The sequence below is a fragment of the Podarcis melisellensis genome (genome assembly GCF_964234715.1).
Source record: "Podarcis melisellensis genome assembly, chromosome: 16".
NCBI lineage: Eukaryota > Metazoa > Chordata > Lepidosauria > Squamata > Lacertidae > Podarcis > Podarcis melisellensis.
Genome location: NC_138533.1, coordinates 22,884,431 through 22,901,461, shown reverse-complemented (window position 1 = coordinate 22,901,461; position 17,031 = coordinate 22,884,431). Strand labels below are relative to the sequence as shown.

The 17,031-nt window shown below is 45.5% G+C and overlaps 1 protein-coding gene and 1 long non-coding RNA gene across 5 annotated transcripts in view; one reads left to right on the top strand and one right to left on the bottom strand.

Annotated features, from left to right (window-relative positions):
- The window catches only part of LOC309358959 (acyl-CoA dehydrogenase family member 11-like), a 28,336-nt gene extending 14,196 nt beyond the window's left edge, over nucleotides 1–14,140 (bottom strand). Inside the window, exons 1-15 of one of the 4 annotated variants that reach the window (XM_081892298.1) lie at nucleotides 13,510–13,939; nucleotides 12,145–12,377; nucleotides 11,538–11,637; nucleotides 10,662–10,779; nucleotides 9,647–9,789; nucleotides 8,900–9,049; nucleotides 7,812–7,906; nucleotides 7,199–7,298; nucleotides 6,264–6,404; nucleotides 5,656–5,748; nucleotides 5,267–5,431; nucleotides 3,900–4,007; nucleotides 2,184–2,355; nucleotides 1,046–1,112; nucleotides 48–324 (exon numbers count right to left, since the gene is read on the bottom strand). In XM_081892298.1, coding sequence (XP_081748424.1) covers nucleotides 198–324; nucleotides 1,046–1,112; nucleotides 2,184–2,355; nucleotides 3,900–4,007; nucleotides 5,267–5,431; nucleotides 5,656–5,748; nucleotides 6,264–6,404; nucleotides 7,199–7,298; nucleotides 7,812–7,906; nucleotides 8,900–9,049; nucleotides 9,647–9,789; nucleotides 10,662–10,779; nucleotides 11,538–11,637; nucleotides 12,145–12,377; nucleotides 13,510–13,800 — 2,103 coding nt within the window. In that variant the 5' untranslated portion in view covers nucleotides 13,801–13,939 and the 3' untranslated portion in view covers nucleotides 48–197. Of the gene's footprint in view, nucleotides 1–47; nucleotides 325–1,045; nucleotides 1,113–2,183; nucleotides 2,356–3,899; nucleotides 4,008–4,839; nucleotides 5,432–5,655; nucleotides 5,749–6,263; nucleotides 6,405–7,198; nucleotides 7,299–7,811; nucleotides 7,907–8,899; nucleotides 9,050–9,646; nucleotides 9,790–10,661; nucleotides 10,780–11,537; nucleotides 11,638–12,144; nucleotides 12,378–13,509 lie in introns of those variants that run through there. The other 3 variants (XM_081892299.1, XR_014163674.1, XM_081892300.1) reach the window with 3 other exon arrangements.
- The window catches only part of LOC309359162, a 51,653-nt gene that overhangs the window by 2,239 nt on the left and 32,383 nt on the right, over nucleotides 1–17,031 (top strand). Inside the window, exon 2 of the long non-coding RNA XR_014163751.1 lies at nucleotides 15,747–16,609. This is a non-coding gene — a long non-coding RNA (uncharacterized lncRNA). The remainder of the gene's footprint in view (nucleotides 1–15,746; nucleotides 16,610–17,031) is intronic.

Genomic DNA, 17,031 nt, shown 5'->3' with positions numbered 1-17,031 from the left:
GAGTTGGATGCACACACTTGAATGCAGTGTTTTATGACAAAGGCTGATTGTTTCTCAAATTTCTAATTTTATTTACTGCAGTTTTTGCCAGCTTACTTCAGAATAAGCAATACCATTTTTATTGTATCAGAACTGTCCCTGTCCCCACTAACTTCATTATTCCAGGATAGTGCATGGCATCTCTTCTGCATTCCTTCTTACAGTCTTCCTTTCAGAACTGGGTGTTTGTCATAAACCAAGGAAGTATCCAGAGAGGCTGCTCCAGTGCTATAAGACCCAGCGTTGTCTTCACTGTCCACAGGGCACATGTCTTGGTGACACCATCTGTAAGAGTTGCAGCAAAGCCCTTTGTGTACAACTGATTTAAACTGGAGATCTGGTTTTAAACTTTAAACCCATCAATGATTCTCCTACTGGATTAAGCAGAGGTGGTGAACCCTTAGCCTTCCAGGTGTTGCTGAGCTACATCTCCCATAAGCCTCAGTCAGCATGGCCAATCATCAAGGCTGATGGGAGTTGTAGTTCAACAACTTATGGTGGGCCATAGATTTCCGGCCTGGCAAAAGGTTTGCAAGAAACTGCCCTGATGTATGTTGGAAACTAAATACTATCTCTTCGCCATAAGCACCAACATTTAATATTTATATTTAGTGAAGGGATTTGAGACCATCTCCTGTGCCACCTATGTTCTGGAGCACATGTGGTCCCTTTAGAGAACCGAATAGTACAGGGCAGCCTACTGGATAGATTTGACTGACCACTCTGAAATGCTTATGTGAGAGTTGACCGCCTCCCACCAATATCACACAGCTCTGTCCTCTCATTATGTCCCTCTCTCGCTTCCCTACATGCATACAGCCTGGCTCTCTAGAGCCGTATGAGAGGTTGTCCGATCTAAACTGTTTCTCTTCAGCCTTGACAGCTGCACTGACTTTCAGCATTTCAGGACTGCCCACCTTTCTTAAGCAGTTAAAAATATGAATATGTCTGATGTCTGTGCCATCTTAGAAATTGTTTTGGAGGATGGACTAAGCTTATTTAATACCTCTGAGCAGTATAGATGTCTGTGGCTGATGCATTCGGCCTGGCAGCATATTCCAGCAGGAGAACTCCTATGTAAAGCAAATATATAGGTGGTTAATATTACAGTACTGAACTATCGTCCAAGTAACATTATTCTGCTACAGCAAGGAGGGGAAACCTCAGCTTCAGGGGTCAAATATGGCCCTCAAGCACCTCTTAACTGGGCCCTTAAGACTCTCCCTACACCAACCCCTCACCATTCTTCTGTCATATCCTATTTGTATCTTTAGGCTGGCTGGAGTATTCCCTTGAGCTCTGATAATGCTGCTTGCTGGAGGACAGGGCTGCATAGAAGCTACTTTATTGTAAAAGGTAAAATTTACATTTATTTCTCCACCACTTTGGGTTTTGGCCTTATTCATAACAGGTCTGTGGTCCCTGAAAGGTTTCCCTGAATGGTATTCAACCCTCTAACTGAAAAAAGTTCCCCATGCCTGTGCCAGAGATCTGCCAGTCATACGTGAGTCATTCTGGCCCATGAAGATAACATTTCCACATGGGTGTATGCCTGAAGAAGTAGTCAATAGATCGGGTAGTCACAGGTGGTGGAACAGAAAATGGCAGTGATTGGGAGCAACAAGAAAAGGTGACCTGGCCATTGGTTTCTCTGAAATTACACTGATCACTGGCAGCCTGCTTGATTAACACTACAGCAGTTCACATGGACAGGGGATTGTGCATCCATCATCTTCTGAAGAATTCCGAGACATGTTCTTAGGAACAATTGCCTCAATGAAAATAAGCTATTCCAGCTTGATGTGCTGGCTTTCCAATAAATTCAGTTCTGTGCTGGTAACTTAAATCTTTTTGATGTCCACTGATTTGGTGCTGCCCTCTTGTGTACTGCTATGTAAATTTATTGCATCTTTTACATGAAGACATTTTACTCCTCCCTGAGATGAGTCACTTGCTACGTGGCTGTGCATCCAGTAAAAAAAAAAGCCACTTTTTATTTATTGGTCAGCGACTGGCAGTGCAGAGTTGGGTTGGAAGATCACCCAGAAATGGCTGGTGATCATAAGCTTCAGCCTACTGCACTGAAATCTACATCATTCTGTAGTAAGGTGGCAAAGTGATTATTTAACAGCATTTTTCATTACCTCCATAGATCCGTGCCAGAGCATAGGCAAAGTCTCTTGCAGACAGCTGCATCCCGGCTTCCCCCTTTAAGCTTATTTTCTGAGTGAACTGTTTGAGTTTGTGGAGAGCATTTTGAACTATTTGCACAGAAAGTTCCAGTTCAGAGACGCTAAGCGCCACCTTCAACCTGGCCTGCAAGGAAATCAATCGTATGGTAATCAGTGTTTCTTGAAACAGCCAGTACTGCTGTCCAATCTAAACCATCTTTTCAGCTGTTAGCAAATCTGAACCAAAGTTTACATTTTTTTCCAGACATCTATGTTGATCTGAACAAGAAAGAGGCTTGGGGTACCTTAAAGGATTTACAGTTGTTAGTATGACATAAACTTTTAAGAACTTGAGTCCACTTTATCACATAGTGCAATGGGGAGGGGGGAGTCTGTAGACCTCCAGCTATTTTTAGACTATACCTATCATTCCTGAATCATGCCCATGCCAGCTAGCTGATGGAGACTCCAAATCCCATGTTGCAGCTTCCGAATCACATCTGGAGGGTCATGTCCCCCTCCCTTGTCATAGAATAAACACACATGATGTTAGATGGAATGAAATACAAAAATTCAGCCAGGATCAAATACGTCAAACCTTGAGTCAGAGCTTTCCAAACTGTGTTTCATGACATTTTAGTGTGTCGGCTGCAGTGTGTAAGTGCAACTGGTATAACCTTCCATTTGACAGCATGGCTAAGAATCAAGCCATCTATGCTAGATGTTTTCGTCACCTCTTAATAGTGGCCTGCTCCTCAACCTGTTCCCCTCTGCCTTTCGGACTATAACTCATGTTAGCCCCAGCCAGCATGATGGTTAAAAAGTACAGTGATTTCTTAAATATTTGGCCCCAATTACACACATGTCTATTCACAAACTCTAGAAAACAACCATTCGTCTTTATACTTATGATATTTTAGCTTTGTCTCTTTGAAAACCACCCCAGCACATACAAATTGCTGCAATCTCTTCATCACAGCTGAGGGCACAGGAATGGATGTGGCTTATGCACTCCTTTCCACCTTCTGCAATCTTAACAGTGGCTTAATGCAGCCTTCCCCAGCATGGTGCCCTCCAGATGGATTCAGCCACAAGCTAGGCTACGTTCAATGTGTTGGCTTTGGTGTATAAAACCCTATAGACCTTGGGACCACGGTACCTGAACGTTCATCTCACCCCCTATATACCCAGTCAATGATTATGCTCTGGAGGTGAGGGCCTTCTGCAGATGCCATCTTAGCAGGAGGTTCATTCCACACATTGTAATAATCAGGTCTTTAGGGTTCTGGCACCTGCCCTTTGGAATCTGCTCCCTTTGAACATTATGTGCCAATTCTGTTGCCTTTTTGGTACCTGCTGAAGACCTTCCTCTTTCAACAAGCCTTTTAAGTGGATATATTTCCCAGTCTGCATCTGTACTGGAATGGTTTTTAAGATGTTTAATTGTTTTATTGCCTGCTTGCTTGCTTACTGGGGTCCTTTGGGTGGAAGGCTAGAATATAAGTTTAAGAAAACCACACAACACACACATACCATCAGCCCGTGCCAGCACAACTCTGTTGGCCATGGCTGTTGGGAATTGCAGTCAAAACCATTAGGAAGGCACCAGGTTGGAAGGTAGGCATAGTTTAGGATTACATTTGTAGCAGTGACATTAACAGTAAAGTGTCCTTGTTGAGGCATGCTCACCTGGGCAGTAGAGAAAAATGCATCCAGCACTTTTCCTTGGCTCTTGACTAGGGAGCGCAGAACATCCAGAGAGAGGATATTGGTTGTTCCTTCCCAGATAGTTAGCACCTGTCAGGGAGTCAGAGAAAAGTGGGACAGCAAACAAAGTGACAAGGGAAGGAAGCCAAAATCTAAGACGTTGAGGGAAAGTTGAGATGTTAGACTAGTAATGGAGAGAAGAGTAAGAACAACTGCATGTCACTCCACTTGAAATATCACTCCTGAAATCCCTGCAATATATCAATCTCTGCCAGTCTGTCACTCTCCAGACGTTTTGGACTATAACTCTCACCAGCTCTAGCATTCTATGGCTGTGCTGGCTGGGACTGCCAAGAATTGAAGTCCAAAACAACTGGAGGGCACCAAGCTGGCAAAGACTGAAGAAAATAAATGTAGAAAGCTGAAAAACAAATTGCCCTTTCTGGTCACAAAATACACTGGTCAGCATGGTTTTGAGTTGGAAAATGGGTAGCAGAGGATGCTGAGCTCTTTCCCGACAGCTGCTTTCTATCATCTTTAATGTTCCGATCCAGACTATATTAACAAGCCAGGGAATAGCATGGGGCAGGGGGGAGAGCAGCAAGCGCATGATTTTAAGGGGGTGTGAGCCACACAGGGATTCCTGTCCCACCTGCCTGCTGCTGGGGGTCTCTCAGCCCTGGAGCCTGGCCTGACAGCTGTGTCCCAGCCCCCTTGCTGAATGTCTGCCTGGCCAGCGTCAGGGTGGGATGGGGATTTGCCAGCCAAGGGCCATGTCGGTCAGCCAGGCTTCTCCCTACATGGGTGGGCAGGGGTGTAGCCCCGCTTGATTCTGGTGGCCAGGGGTGAACTAGCACGCAGGCTCCGTGAACCCTCCATGCCCCATGTACGTACACTTAGCAGTGTTGGCGGTGAGGGAAACCTGGCATGGTGGATTCTCTGGGCCCTGCATGTCCGGTCCCCGCCCAGTGCATACTCGCCCCCGGCCACCAAAAAAGAACAGAAGACCGCTGTTAACAAGTGAGAGTGGAATGGTGACACGTGCCCCCAGGCCTTCTCTGATGAAATGCAGTATCCCGGATGTGCTTTGCAATAGAGAAGGGATTGTCCTCCAACTAATATTTTTGAATGCCCCTCCCAAATATAGCCTGTTTATGTTTGCATAACTATTCCTTGAAAGTGCTGAGAACTGGTCCATCTTTCACAATCTGCCAGCTGTGTTCATTCGTTACAGCAGACAGAAGGTTGGGGCATCTCAGGAGACTTATATTGGCTTACTATAAATATTCATCTTTGAAGAAATAACATTGGCACTAAGGGATTGTATCTAACTCATGATTAACACCTGCCGTTAAATTGAAGTCCCTGGTATTTGGCGCGTAAATCCAGTTACAAGCTGTAGGGACACAGTTTGAAGCTGCTCTTTCTAAGACATTCTGTATCAACAGCTGGTGCATTCTTAATCCTGAAGAAATAGATGCAGAGAGTACATTTTTGAACTGCAGAACCTTTACCTGAAAGAAGAGTGAAAATAACTAATTCTATTGTGAGCTTAGACCACTGTGACAAGCAATGTCTAAGCCCCTGTAGACTCCAAATAATGGAGCCACCACGAAGATTCTGAAGCCAGTTTTTGTTCCCTGCTCTACCTCAACAGCACTGCTATAGGATATAGGCTGCTAAAAGAAGGAAAAGCTAAAATGCCTTTTTTGGAGGGTGTGGGTGTGTGGCTTAATACCTGGGCATCCCGTAAAATTCCTGCCAGGCCTGTATCTTCCATGTAGCCCTGGCCTCCAAAACACTCCAGCCCTTCTGAGGTAACTGCAACAGCCTGCAACAAAGACATGTGGTATGTGCACATCCCATTACTTTTAACACCCAGAGATCTGCCCCTGGTCTCCGCCCATCTCTGACAACTTCATATACACCTAAAGCGCATTACAGACCTGTCAGCAGACTGGGTTGTGGGAAGGTCAAATGCAGCACATTTGCACTATCCCACTTTGCACTGTCTAGAATCTGGGGATGGGAAAGGCTTGTTGAAAAGAGGATCAAGGCTAAGGGACCACCCTAGGGCAGAAGCCATCCAGCAAAACATCTGAGTAGCTATCTTTCCAATATGTTTATAATAGTTCAATTTCTTGAATACGCTTACCCTGGCAGGGTGTTACTATTTCACAACCACTTGGCCATTAAACAATTACCAAGTTTTGTTCTTTCCTTTCCTTTCCTCTTCTCTCCCACAATTAGCATCTGGCTCCTCTGTGAATCCTCCCTTTTTGCTTCAGAGCCCAATATGTAACTAAACCATGAAACCAAATTCTAGGCCTTGAAACAGTATGGTACTTGTTTCCCAGTGTAAAGTTTCGCAACAGACGTCAGCAGCCTAAGCATGTGCTGGTCCTGTTCAGTCTCCTTCTTGGTTTCTTCCAGTCCAAGCAATTTCCCTATCTCCATCATCAGCAGGAATGCTCCTCGAGCTTGAACCTGCAGGAGCAAGACAGCGTGGGATCATTGGGGCAGGGTGGAGGAGCACACAATGGTCTTACAACAAGTACCACTTGGCTGCAGAAAGAAGGATTTCATATTGGGCAAGGGTGGTAGCTGAGTGGCAGAACACCTGCTTGGCATACAGAAAGTCCCAGGATGAATCCCTGGAATATTCAGGTAGGGCTGGAAGTGTTCCCTGCCTGAAACACTGGAAATCCAGTGCCAGATAATGTAGACAGTAATGAACTAGATGGAAAACGATGTCTTACTCAGTTTAAGGCAGCTTCCTATGTCTTAAGGATTTTAGCTTAATGGTAGAGCATTTGCCTAGCATGCATTAGGTCCCAAGTCTGATGTGAGACATATCCAGGTAGGGCTGCCGGAAATCCTGGTTAGTGCCTGATATATCCAGGTTCCCTGCCTGAAATCCTGGAGAGCCACTGCCACCACCTTTGCTCACTTCTTTTTGCACTCCCACTGGTAAGCTCCCACCCCACCTTGAGACAGAGAAAAACACAGACATTTTGGTTTTCTAAGGGAGCTGCTAGATCCAACAGAATTTATCTGAGGTCTGAAAAGAACATGGAGCTGAAAGAGGTTGTGAGAAAGAACCTCACTCTTCCAACTTCCTCCTTTGGCTCCATGGGCTTTTCAAGGGAGAGAGAAAAGACCATCTTCACCTCACGACCAAGAGGAACGTGAATGTGGAGAGGAGTCTCATGTGCTTTGTAGGTGGCAGGGGAGACCTCAAGGGTCAAGGTCAAACAAAACCAGCACCTCCGAATGCTCACCTCCATTCGAGCCAAAGTCTGCATGTGCAAAGGGTGAGCCTCCAGGGGTTTTCCAAAGGCTTCCCTCTTGGTGGCATAATCCCTTGCCAGGGTGATCACTCTGGAGATGGAAGGCAATTTTTAGCTAATTAAATGCAAAGGTCACATGTGAGAAGATATGCCCCAAGGTCGCAAAGGCCACAGCTGTTGAGAGGAGTGGCCTCCCAGATGTTGCTGGTCTACAACTTGCACCAGCCCCAGCCAGCATGGCCAATGGTCAGCAATGATGGGAGCTGTAGTCTAACAACATCTGGAGTGTCTCAGGTTCCTCATTCTTCCTCTGTGTAGATTTCTGATTGAGGTAGCTAATTGTAGCTCACAAGCAGTGCTTTTATTTGAGAGATAGTAACATGGACGTTACCATCTGCACCATACACTGCAAGTACATGTTTGTCTCAAAGGAATCCTGGGAACTGTAGTTTAACACCACAATTTGGAAACCAGGAGTTTCTTAACAGCATTTTCACAGCCAGCCTCATCTTACTTTAATGCTTATTCAGACAGCAGCATGATTCAAAGAGCCATAATTAAGCCCAAGGGCCCAGTAGGTCTTAGGGAAGAGGACATGAATTACCTTCTCATGCACGCAACTGCACAAATGACATTGTGGATCCTAGTGATGGTCATCATGTTTACAATGGAAGCCACACCCCGGCCCTCTGCAGAGATCTGGAAGCATGAAGCAGAAAAAGCCAGAATAAGGTTAATTAGCATGGTCTGGATTGCAATTTAGTAAAAGGGAATCTCTTTGCTTTCTCTCATGTTCTCTCTGGAGCATAAAAGCCTATAATACCCTTTCCGCCTGCCCGTAACTCCTAAGCAGAGCAGTGGGAACTCTGCACAAATTCTTCAGTCAAGAAATACGTACACACAGCACAGTTGCATAGATACATATCTAGCCATTAGGAAGGGAAGAGCAGCTCATAGCGTATAAACACAAGGAATGGGGTGAGGAGGCAGCTCAGTAAGCAAAACAAACCTGAAACATGCTAAGAAATGATTGATGCAATTCTCTGGTAAGGATCTGCGTAACAGAAGCAGAAAGGGCATGAAGGCCAAGGAACGAATTTTCGAGGATGCCAGTGGTGGATGGGACCAAAGGCAAAAGTGATCATGGACAATAATCTACTTTCAACACACACACCTCTTTATTCTCCATCCAGACAAAGGCCATTATTGGAGTTCAAGGACACATTCCACCCTGGCCAGAAAAAAAAGCCCTTGGAGTATAAGTAGGGCAGTAGGGTGTGTGGCCTGAGGAGTTTTAAGGCCCAGATAGAGAGAGCTGGAGCACCGCATTTGGCCTCCAGGTCTGAGGTTCCCCATCTGTGAGGAGATTGTAAGGTAGAGGCCACAGAGTGCATTGGCCTGCTCTTAGTCTTCCTCTGAGTACCATAGTACTCCAGAAGGCATTGTTCAACAGTTTGATGCTGTTTTTTTTCCCTAGTAACTTGGTCTTCCTAAGGAGGCGGAAATTCTCATCCATGCTGCTTTGGCTGTTAGATGTCTGCTTCTGCACCTGCATGGCAGCTCCATGCATGGGCAAAATCCACAGAGAGCTGCCCTGCTCCAGAGCACCTTGCTTTCATTTGTCTCATACCAGGGAAGTAGAATCTGAGCTTTGGAGGAAGTTTTCCTCCACACCTTTTTCTTTTTGCTCACCTTGAGTGACTTGGCTCCATTTAGGAGGAGCTCTGCGGTCGGCAGTTGCCTTGTGCCCAGCTTGTCTTTCAGCCGTTGTATCTCAATCCCATTCAGCTTCCTTTCCTCATTGCGCATCTTCAGGTAGAACAGAGACAGACCTTGGGAGCCCTGCAGCCGAGAAGGCAAAGGTCAGAAACACTGACTGGTATCAATGGAGCTAGAATGAATACATTGTGCAATACATTAGTTCAGCAATGGGAAACTTCCAGTCTGTGAACCAAATTAGGCCAGGCAAGGGTTCTCTTTGGCCTGTGAAGCTGTTTTCTGCAAACCAAGCCCACCTGATCCTCACCTGACATCGTACGTGAAATGAGTATGTGGCAGGTAAAGACATGGCTGTAAGGGAACAATCAGGATCCTTAAAGTGTACTACGCTGGCTAGTTTCTTAGCAAACAAGGTTTGCTGTCAGTGCTGATCAGCTGTTCGGTAATGATACAAGCCCAGCAGGGATTGGCTGTGCTACAGAGTTCTCAGAGCTTCTTAGTGCAGCTGATTCCTGCCCAAAGTGCGTCTTGCTATAAGCGCTGATCAGCTGATTAACACAGCAAAGCCCAATGGATCATGTGATGTCAGGTGAGGGGCAGGTAAGTGGCCCCAACGCCTGTCAAAATGGCCAGTGAAGGACCCTGTTTCTCACCCCACTTCCACATTACTGATTACTGCTTGTGAGCTGGTCCTTCAGTTTCCCCAGTTAGGAATCTGACCTGCTGTATTTGTCCATCAGCAGTCACGCTCCTTGCCAGTGTCAAAGTTATATCTGCATCGGTGGCCGAAGTAAACCATTTCAAGCCATGGAGACTGTAGCTGCCATCAGGGAGTTCCAGGGCTACTGTCTCTGTGCCACTAGCTGCAAGAAAAGAACACCCAGTCTTAGCTGCTGCTGATCTTCACAAATAACCAGCACTGGCTTCAAGCTGAAGAAAAAGCAACATCATTCAGCAGTGTAGTGAAAAAAGAAGCTGGCACCTCAGTAACTTTGGGAAAAGGTCATGGCACCTGCTTCATATGCAGAAGTTCCCAGGATCAAACCCCAGCATTTCTAGGTAGGGCTGGCAAAAACCCCTGCCCCAAGCCCTGGACAAAGCTGCCAGTCTGTGTAGAGAATACTGACTCTGTATAAGACAGCTTCCTATGTTCCTAAGGTGAAACTTAAGCAATAGGAAAACTTAAACAGCTACAATGTTTGCAATCCATAGGATTGGTTATATATTACCTTCCCACCAGCAATGTTGCCATGGTGATTACTATGGGCCTGGCCTATGTAACATAATAATAATAATTTATTATTTATACCCCGCCCATCTGGCTGGGTTTCCCCAGAAGCCTGCGGATAGATCTGAGTTCAAGTTTAACAGAATCACATGAGAAAGCATTAGAAACTATCAAATTTTATTCATAAAGTCATGGTGGTGCTGTGAGTTAATTGAATTTTTAAACTGTGAGACTGCACATGCTTAGAGTATTATCTTTCTTATTACCAGGTTGGTAAACTGTTTCTCATTTGTTTGTTTTTCTTTTCCATTAGAAATGTGGAAGCAGTTAAAAGCATGGAATGGAAGAGGTGTTGGGGTGGTGGGAGAAATGTTATTTGTGCATTTCTCAACAGACGTTATACACATGGCCATCTAAATGACCTCTCTCCTTGCCTCAACAGACCATTAGGCTGATGGTATATAACATTATCTAACTGCACCACTACTCATTTTGGGGTACACTTACCAACATCAGAGCCCCCTCTGCGTTCAGTCATCCACTGGCCAGAAGTCCAGAATTTGGCAGGGTCACGTGATGTCAAGTGGATAAAAACTTCTTTGAGGGGTTTGGGGATACCCAAGGACTGTTGGGAGTTGAAGGAAACAGACGGGAGAAAGAACAACAGGATTTCCTCTCCTGGTTCCTTCCACAGCAGCCCAAAGCTCCTTTGTCCTGTCATTTGTTGCTCCTCCCTCTTTATTCCACTGCATGCCTTGGGAGACCAGGTGGGAGGAGAGCTGGTCTCAGCAGGAGGGGGAGACTCCCTGAATTCTTCAGCAGCCTGCTTCATTTCTGTCTCCTGGCCCCATTCCTCTGACACCTCTGAGGCTCGGCTGCCCTCCGCCACAGCCTCTTTCTGCTCACAAAACCCTGTTGCTTATTCAGCTTTCAACACTTTCCTCTGACCCTGCATCATTGTCCTACCACAAATGCCCTGGCTCTGAGCCTTCTTTGCCTAGTGGTTCCCTTGCTGGTGCCTCCCACCACTCCTCTGCATCCAACCAGTCCATGACAGTCTGGCTAGGGCTGGGTGGGCTGCAAAGTCAGGCAAGGGACCTTTCCCACAGAGGTCTTACACAACAACTCCAGATAGTTAGGGTTAGACTTTGATCTTTTAAATTTCAGTGGCACCCTGTGCAAGGCCAAAATTTGGAGCCCCACCCCCGGCCTTTGCCTTCCATTCTGTGTTGTGGATAGGGGTTTTGTTATTTGGTAAGGGGAACTTATGGGTAGGGCGTTTTACTTTGGTAGCAGCATTCCAGAAATGAACCTCCAACTTAGTCTAATTCAGAGCAATGCAATATAGTGATCTACCTGCTGAGCACTGACTTGTGATCTCACCTCGATTACTTTTGCTGCTCCATCAGTCATGGCCAGAGGAGCTGAAAAAGTACCAGAAGAAGGTGCGAAAAGGTACAGTTTGGCAATCTGATGAACACGGCTGTGAAGGAAAAACAAAGCCTTGCTGAATTTAGAAATGCCAAGTGGAAAATATATTTGCTATAGAGAGATTTCAGCTGGATTACAGCTACACAAGAACACAAGAAGAGCTTGGCTAAAGGCCTATCAGGTTCAGCACTCTGTTCTCATATTGGACAACTAGATGCCTCAATGAGAAGCTCACAAGCAGAACATGAGTACAACAGCAGTCTTCCCACTTCCAATTCCCAGCAAATGGGGTTCAGAGGCTTACTGCCTTCAACAGCGGAGGCAGAACATAGCCATCTAGCCACTGATAGTAGCCTTACATGAATTTGCCTTGCTGACTTTTAAAGCAATCCAAATCGGTCGCCAATCATTACATGCTGTGGGAGTGCTTTCCTCTAGAAAAGTGTCACTATCCCCACTGTAGGGACATTTCATTTTGAATGGCACTGGAGGTATATGGACATGTTTGCCGCCCTGAAGTGTGGCCAAATGAGTCTGAAGGTGTCAACTAAATTTGTACCTCCAGTTAGAGTATCTCCTTTCATAAGCCTCAGCAATCAGCCCCTCCTCAGCCGAGATCTCCTTCATCCTCTTCCAGGCTGGGCAGGTGATAATTTCATCCACACGCCGCCCCCAGGCATCAAACTGCTTAAGTTGTGGAGGGTTTATCTCACACTCGTGTCCCAGGAGATCAATTTCATCCTTCACTCGAGCCCCAAACTGTTCAAGGTCCAAACTTACATCAGCAAACACCTGCAAAGTAAAAGAATGTGGGCAGATGGACAAGTATGTATATATGTATGTATGTATGTATGTATGTATGTATAAATAAATAAATAAATAAATAAAAATAAAATAAATAAAATAAAAACATCACAGCAAGCAGCAAGCTGTTTGACCTCACCTGTCTCTTATACTGATCCTTTTAAACTTGGTGTTATGTGCTGCTGTTATTTGAAATGTGCCTATGTTATAAAGAATCAACCCCACTGCCTGTACTTTTGGACTTTCCTCCAAAACATGGCTTGGGAGACTGTCTTGCACTTATAAAAGTTACTGCTTAATAACTGCACATACATAATGACCCATACATAGTTCACTTTTCACCTACTTCAACTAGTGAGGTTTCTTTTTAACTGTGGACAGCCGCTTGGGAACAGGGCAAACTGCTTGATTCTTGCATAACTTTTAAGCAAAGAACAAACACCCATTTGACTTTTAAATCAGTGGATTGCAAAATACTTTGTTGTAACTCAGGGGAAGAGCATCTGCTTTGCAGACAAAAGGTCCCTAGTTCAATCCCCAATGGTGGCTCCAGGTAGGGCTGGGAAAGGTTCCCTGTCCAAACCCCTGGAGAGCTGTTGCCAGTCAAATATACCGGTACTGAGCTAGATAGGCCAATTGGTTTGATTCAGTGGAAGGTACCTTCCTATGTAGGGTCAATTAACACACGTGAGAGAACAGAACCTTTAGCAATATGCAAAAGACAGTGGTTGCTTGTGCAGCGGTCCTTGGTATAGGAATAGGAATTTTATTAACCTGTCTCCATTTCCATTTGTGAAATATTGGAGGGTATTCAAGGACAGCTTTGGAATTCAGTGTAGGCTTCTACATTTGGATGAATGGGGTGCTGCCCTAAGAGTCTCAGTCTTGCTTTTTTAAAAATCAGAGTAAGTAATCAAATCCATGTAAATTGTCTGTGCAAACGAGCTGAGATTCTTGCATTGTAGGGGGTTGGATGAGATTACCCTTGGAGTCCCTTCTAATTCTACAATTCTAGGAGTCTCTAGATGTCACAGAACATTGTGTGTGTGTGCGCACGTGCACATGCATTAAATATATATCTGTGTGTCTATGTATATATGATGATATATAAAATACAGACCTCAGTGGGTAGCTGTGATTTCAAGTAATCCTGAAGAAAAGCATCTTCCAGGTATGGATTTCCAATCCTAGGCTGTTCTTGACAAAAGACCCCAATTTCTTTCCTGGCAAAAAGCTCCCTTGGGTGTTGTGAGGAGCATTTTTGATCCATGGGCTCCACTTGCTGATTCCAGCCTTTGGAAAACGCGATTCGCCTCTTGCCCCAAGCTTTGCACTTTTGATTCCCTGCTTGCCCTAAGCTTTGCAACCAAACTTCGCAGTTTGACAGCTTCGGCTTGCAATGCGTCCACATGGCCAACTTGCCAAAATAAATAAAGAAACAAACCAGCAGCCAAAAAGCAAACCAAATGCGGCCAAAGAAAGAACCTAGCGGGAGCGTTTGTTTCGCCTTGAGCCACCTCCCCCTTCCAACACGATTAAAAATTTCAGTAAAGGCGGAACCCGAAACGGGGGCGATCCAGCGTGCATAAACAAGTTTAGAAAGAGACAGCTCCTCTGCAGGCCAGGAGGCCAATTGCCCCAGAGGCATGGCTGGGATTTGCATAAAAAAAGAAAAGAAAAATGGATCTCTTTCCCTTGCCAAGCAGTCAGCAGGATGAGGCCGGCGAGCAACGCTGAAAGGAGACTTCATAGGTACAGTACACCTTGTACCATCTGAAGGTTTTCCCAACTTCGGCAAAAGGAGGAGGAAAAGGAAACAGCGGAACTGGCGGAGCAGACTCCCTCCCTCGACCCGAGCCAACTTTATTTGCAAGAAAATAGGAATCTGCCCCTTGGTCCATCGAGCTCAGTATTGTCCACAAACCCTGGCAGCAATCGCTCTCCAGGTTTTCAGGCAGCGAGTCTCTCCCAGCCCAGCCTTTGGAGATAGATGCTTTGAGGCACTGAACCCGGATTAATGCTTAATATGAAACTAAACGGCCCGAGGTTTTCCCTCAGACGGAGGTCCTCCGCCCCCCCCCCTCGGGTGAAATAGAATCCTGCCCGCTTCCCGCCTAAATTCAGCGCCCGCCTGAGGGAGCGTCAGAGTCGACCGTTGAATTTAGGCGGGAAGCGGGCAGGATTCTATTCGACCTGAAGGGAAGCTCCGTCTGAGGGAAATTGCGGCTTTCCCTCCCGCCGTCGCAAAACTCCCCCAGATATATAGGGAAAGAAGGAAACAAATGTCCCCAGTGCTTGCCCCAACTTCGATATAGCCTACAGCCTACTAAGAGGTCTGGAGAGGCTCAGTTTCTTCTCAGTTTGAAAATAGCCCTCCTCTGATCTGATCCTCAAGGGAAACGCGCTCTGCACTTGCTCAGGGGCACTTCAGCTGCCCTTCACGCGTTCCAGGGGTCGCTTAGTATTCATTTCTTAAATTTATAATCCAGCCCTACATTTCAAAGGAGCCCAGGGAGGCAAACACTTCTGTAATGTAACAATACAATTAACGACTAAACAAACAAAAAAAGAACTTCCAAAAGCAGTTTAAAAACCTCTGGGGAGAAATTCACCTGCTCTCACAGCTAAACGGGGATTGTGTCCAATTTAAGTCCTGCTCAGGGTAAACCCGTGGGATTTTATTGATTTAAATGAGTCACACCCACTAACTTATTGTATCGTACATACAGTGTATGTATAATAGTTGGAAACCACTTGGATATTGTTATGAGTATATACACATTTATTAAAAATAAATAACCCCCTGTGGGTCTGCTCCGAGTAGGACTAGCATTGGTGCAACCCAGAATTGCCACGGACAGTATCTGTCAGCCTTCAAATGCACCGGATCAGGGGTCAGCAAACTTTCGGCAGGGGGACAGTCCACTGTCCCTCAGGCCTTGTGGTGGGCCGGACTATATTTTTGGGGAAAAATGAACGAATTCCTATGCCCCACAAATAACCCAGAGATGCATTTTAAATAAAAGCACACATTCTATTCATGTAAAAGCACGCTGTTTCCCGGACCGTCCGCGGGCTGGATTTAGAAGGCAATTGGGCCGGCTCCGGCTCCTGAGCCTTAGTTTGCCTACCCATGCACTGGATAAACGGGAAAGTTTTGAATTACTCCTAAAGGTTGCAGACAGACACACCTCACTAGGGAGGGCATCATGGGCATAACCGGGGGGTGGGGGTGGGAGCTGTTCCCCCCTCAAAAAAATCAGTACAAATCAATACAAAAATGAGGTTCTATCCCTCACTAACAAAAGTTTGCATCCCTTAACAAAAGCCTGCTCCTCACCCACATTCGTACCTAAGGTTTTGAGTTGTGATAAAAAATATGAGACCTGAACTTCTGACATGGCTGAGTGTTTTATCACGAGTGGCCAGAGGTTCTTGCTGTGAACATAAAAAATTGCTTGTGTAATATCTTTCAAGAACAGCATTCATTTAACTTCCATCAGGAACTGAATGATCTGGGTGCCAGCGGCTGTATAGTCCCCCAATCATAGAGTTGTAGAACTGTAGAGTTGGAAGGGATCCCAATGGTAATCTAGTCCAACCCCCTGCAATGCAAGAATCTTTTTGCTCAACCTGGGGCTCAAACCTGGAAGACTATACAATTCTTTATAAAATTATTATGTTTCAAAGCAGTAACTGAACCAATTTCTAATACTCAGAAAATGTGATTCTCAGTAAGAAGTGAAGCTTTATGCTTTATCCCTGCGTGTCACACTCATTAACTTTGTACAGTACATATACTGAGTCACATAGACCATTAGTCTCCCTTCCTCTGTCCTAGTTTAAGGCAAAGGCTTTTTTCCAGCCTGCCATCTGAGTGCTTTTTATTTCAAGTATGTTTGTAACCGGGAATGACGTAGGAGAAGAGGGAAATAATATTGTTCATTGCCTTGAGTAACATGGATGAAAGGTGCCAACTAAATTATAAATGTTGTTGTTGTTTAGTCGTGTCTGACTCTTCGTGACCCTGTGGACCAGAGCACGCCAGGCACTCCTGTCTTCCACTGCCTCCCGCAGTTTGGTCAAACTCATGTTTGTAGCTTCGAGAACACTGTCCAACCATCTCGTCCTCTGTCATCCCCTTCTCCTTGTGCCCTCCATCTTTCCCAACATCAGGGTCTTTTCCAGGGAGTCTTCTCTTCTCATGAGGTGGCCAAAAGGTATTGGAGCCTCAGCTTCACGATCTGTCCTTCCAGGGAGCACTCCGGGCTAATTTCCTTAAGAATGGATGTGTTTGATCTTCTTGCATTCCATGGGACTCTCAAGAGTTTCCTCCAGCACCATAATTCAAAAGCATCAGTTCTTCGGCGATCAGCCTTCTTTATGGTCCAGCTGCCACTTCCATACATCACTACTGGGAAAACCATGGCTTTAACTATACGGACCTTTGTTGGCAAGGTGATGTCTCTGCTTTTTAAGATGCTGTCTAGGTTTGCCATCGCCTTTCTCCCAAGGAGCAGGCATCTTTTAATTTCGTGACTGCTGTCACAAAATTAAAATACAATTATTCTAATCAGTGGCATGTGAATAAAAGGCAGCTAAAACTATTACACACACTCAGGTAAGCCATAGCTGTTGAATA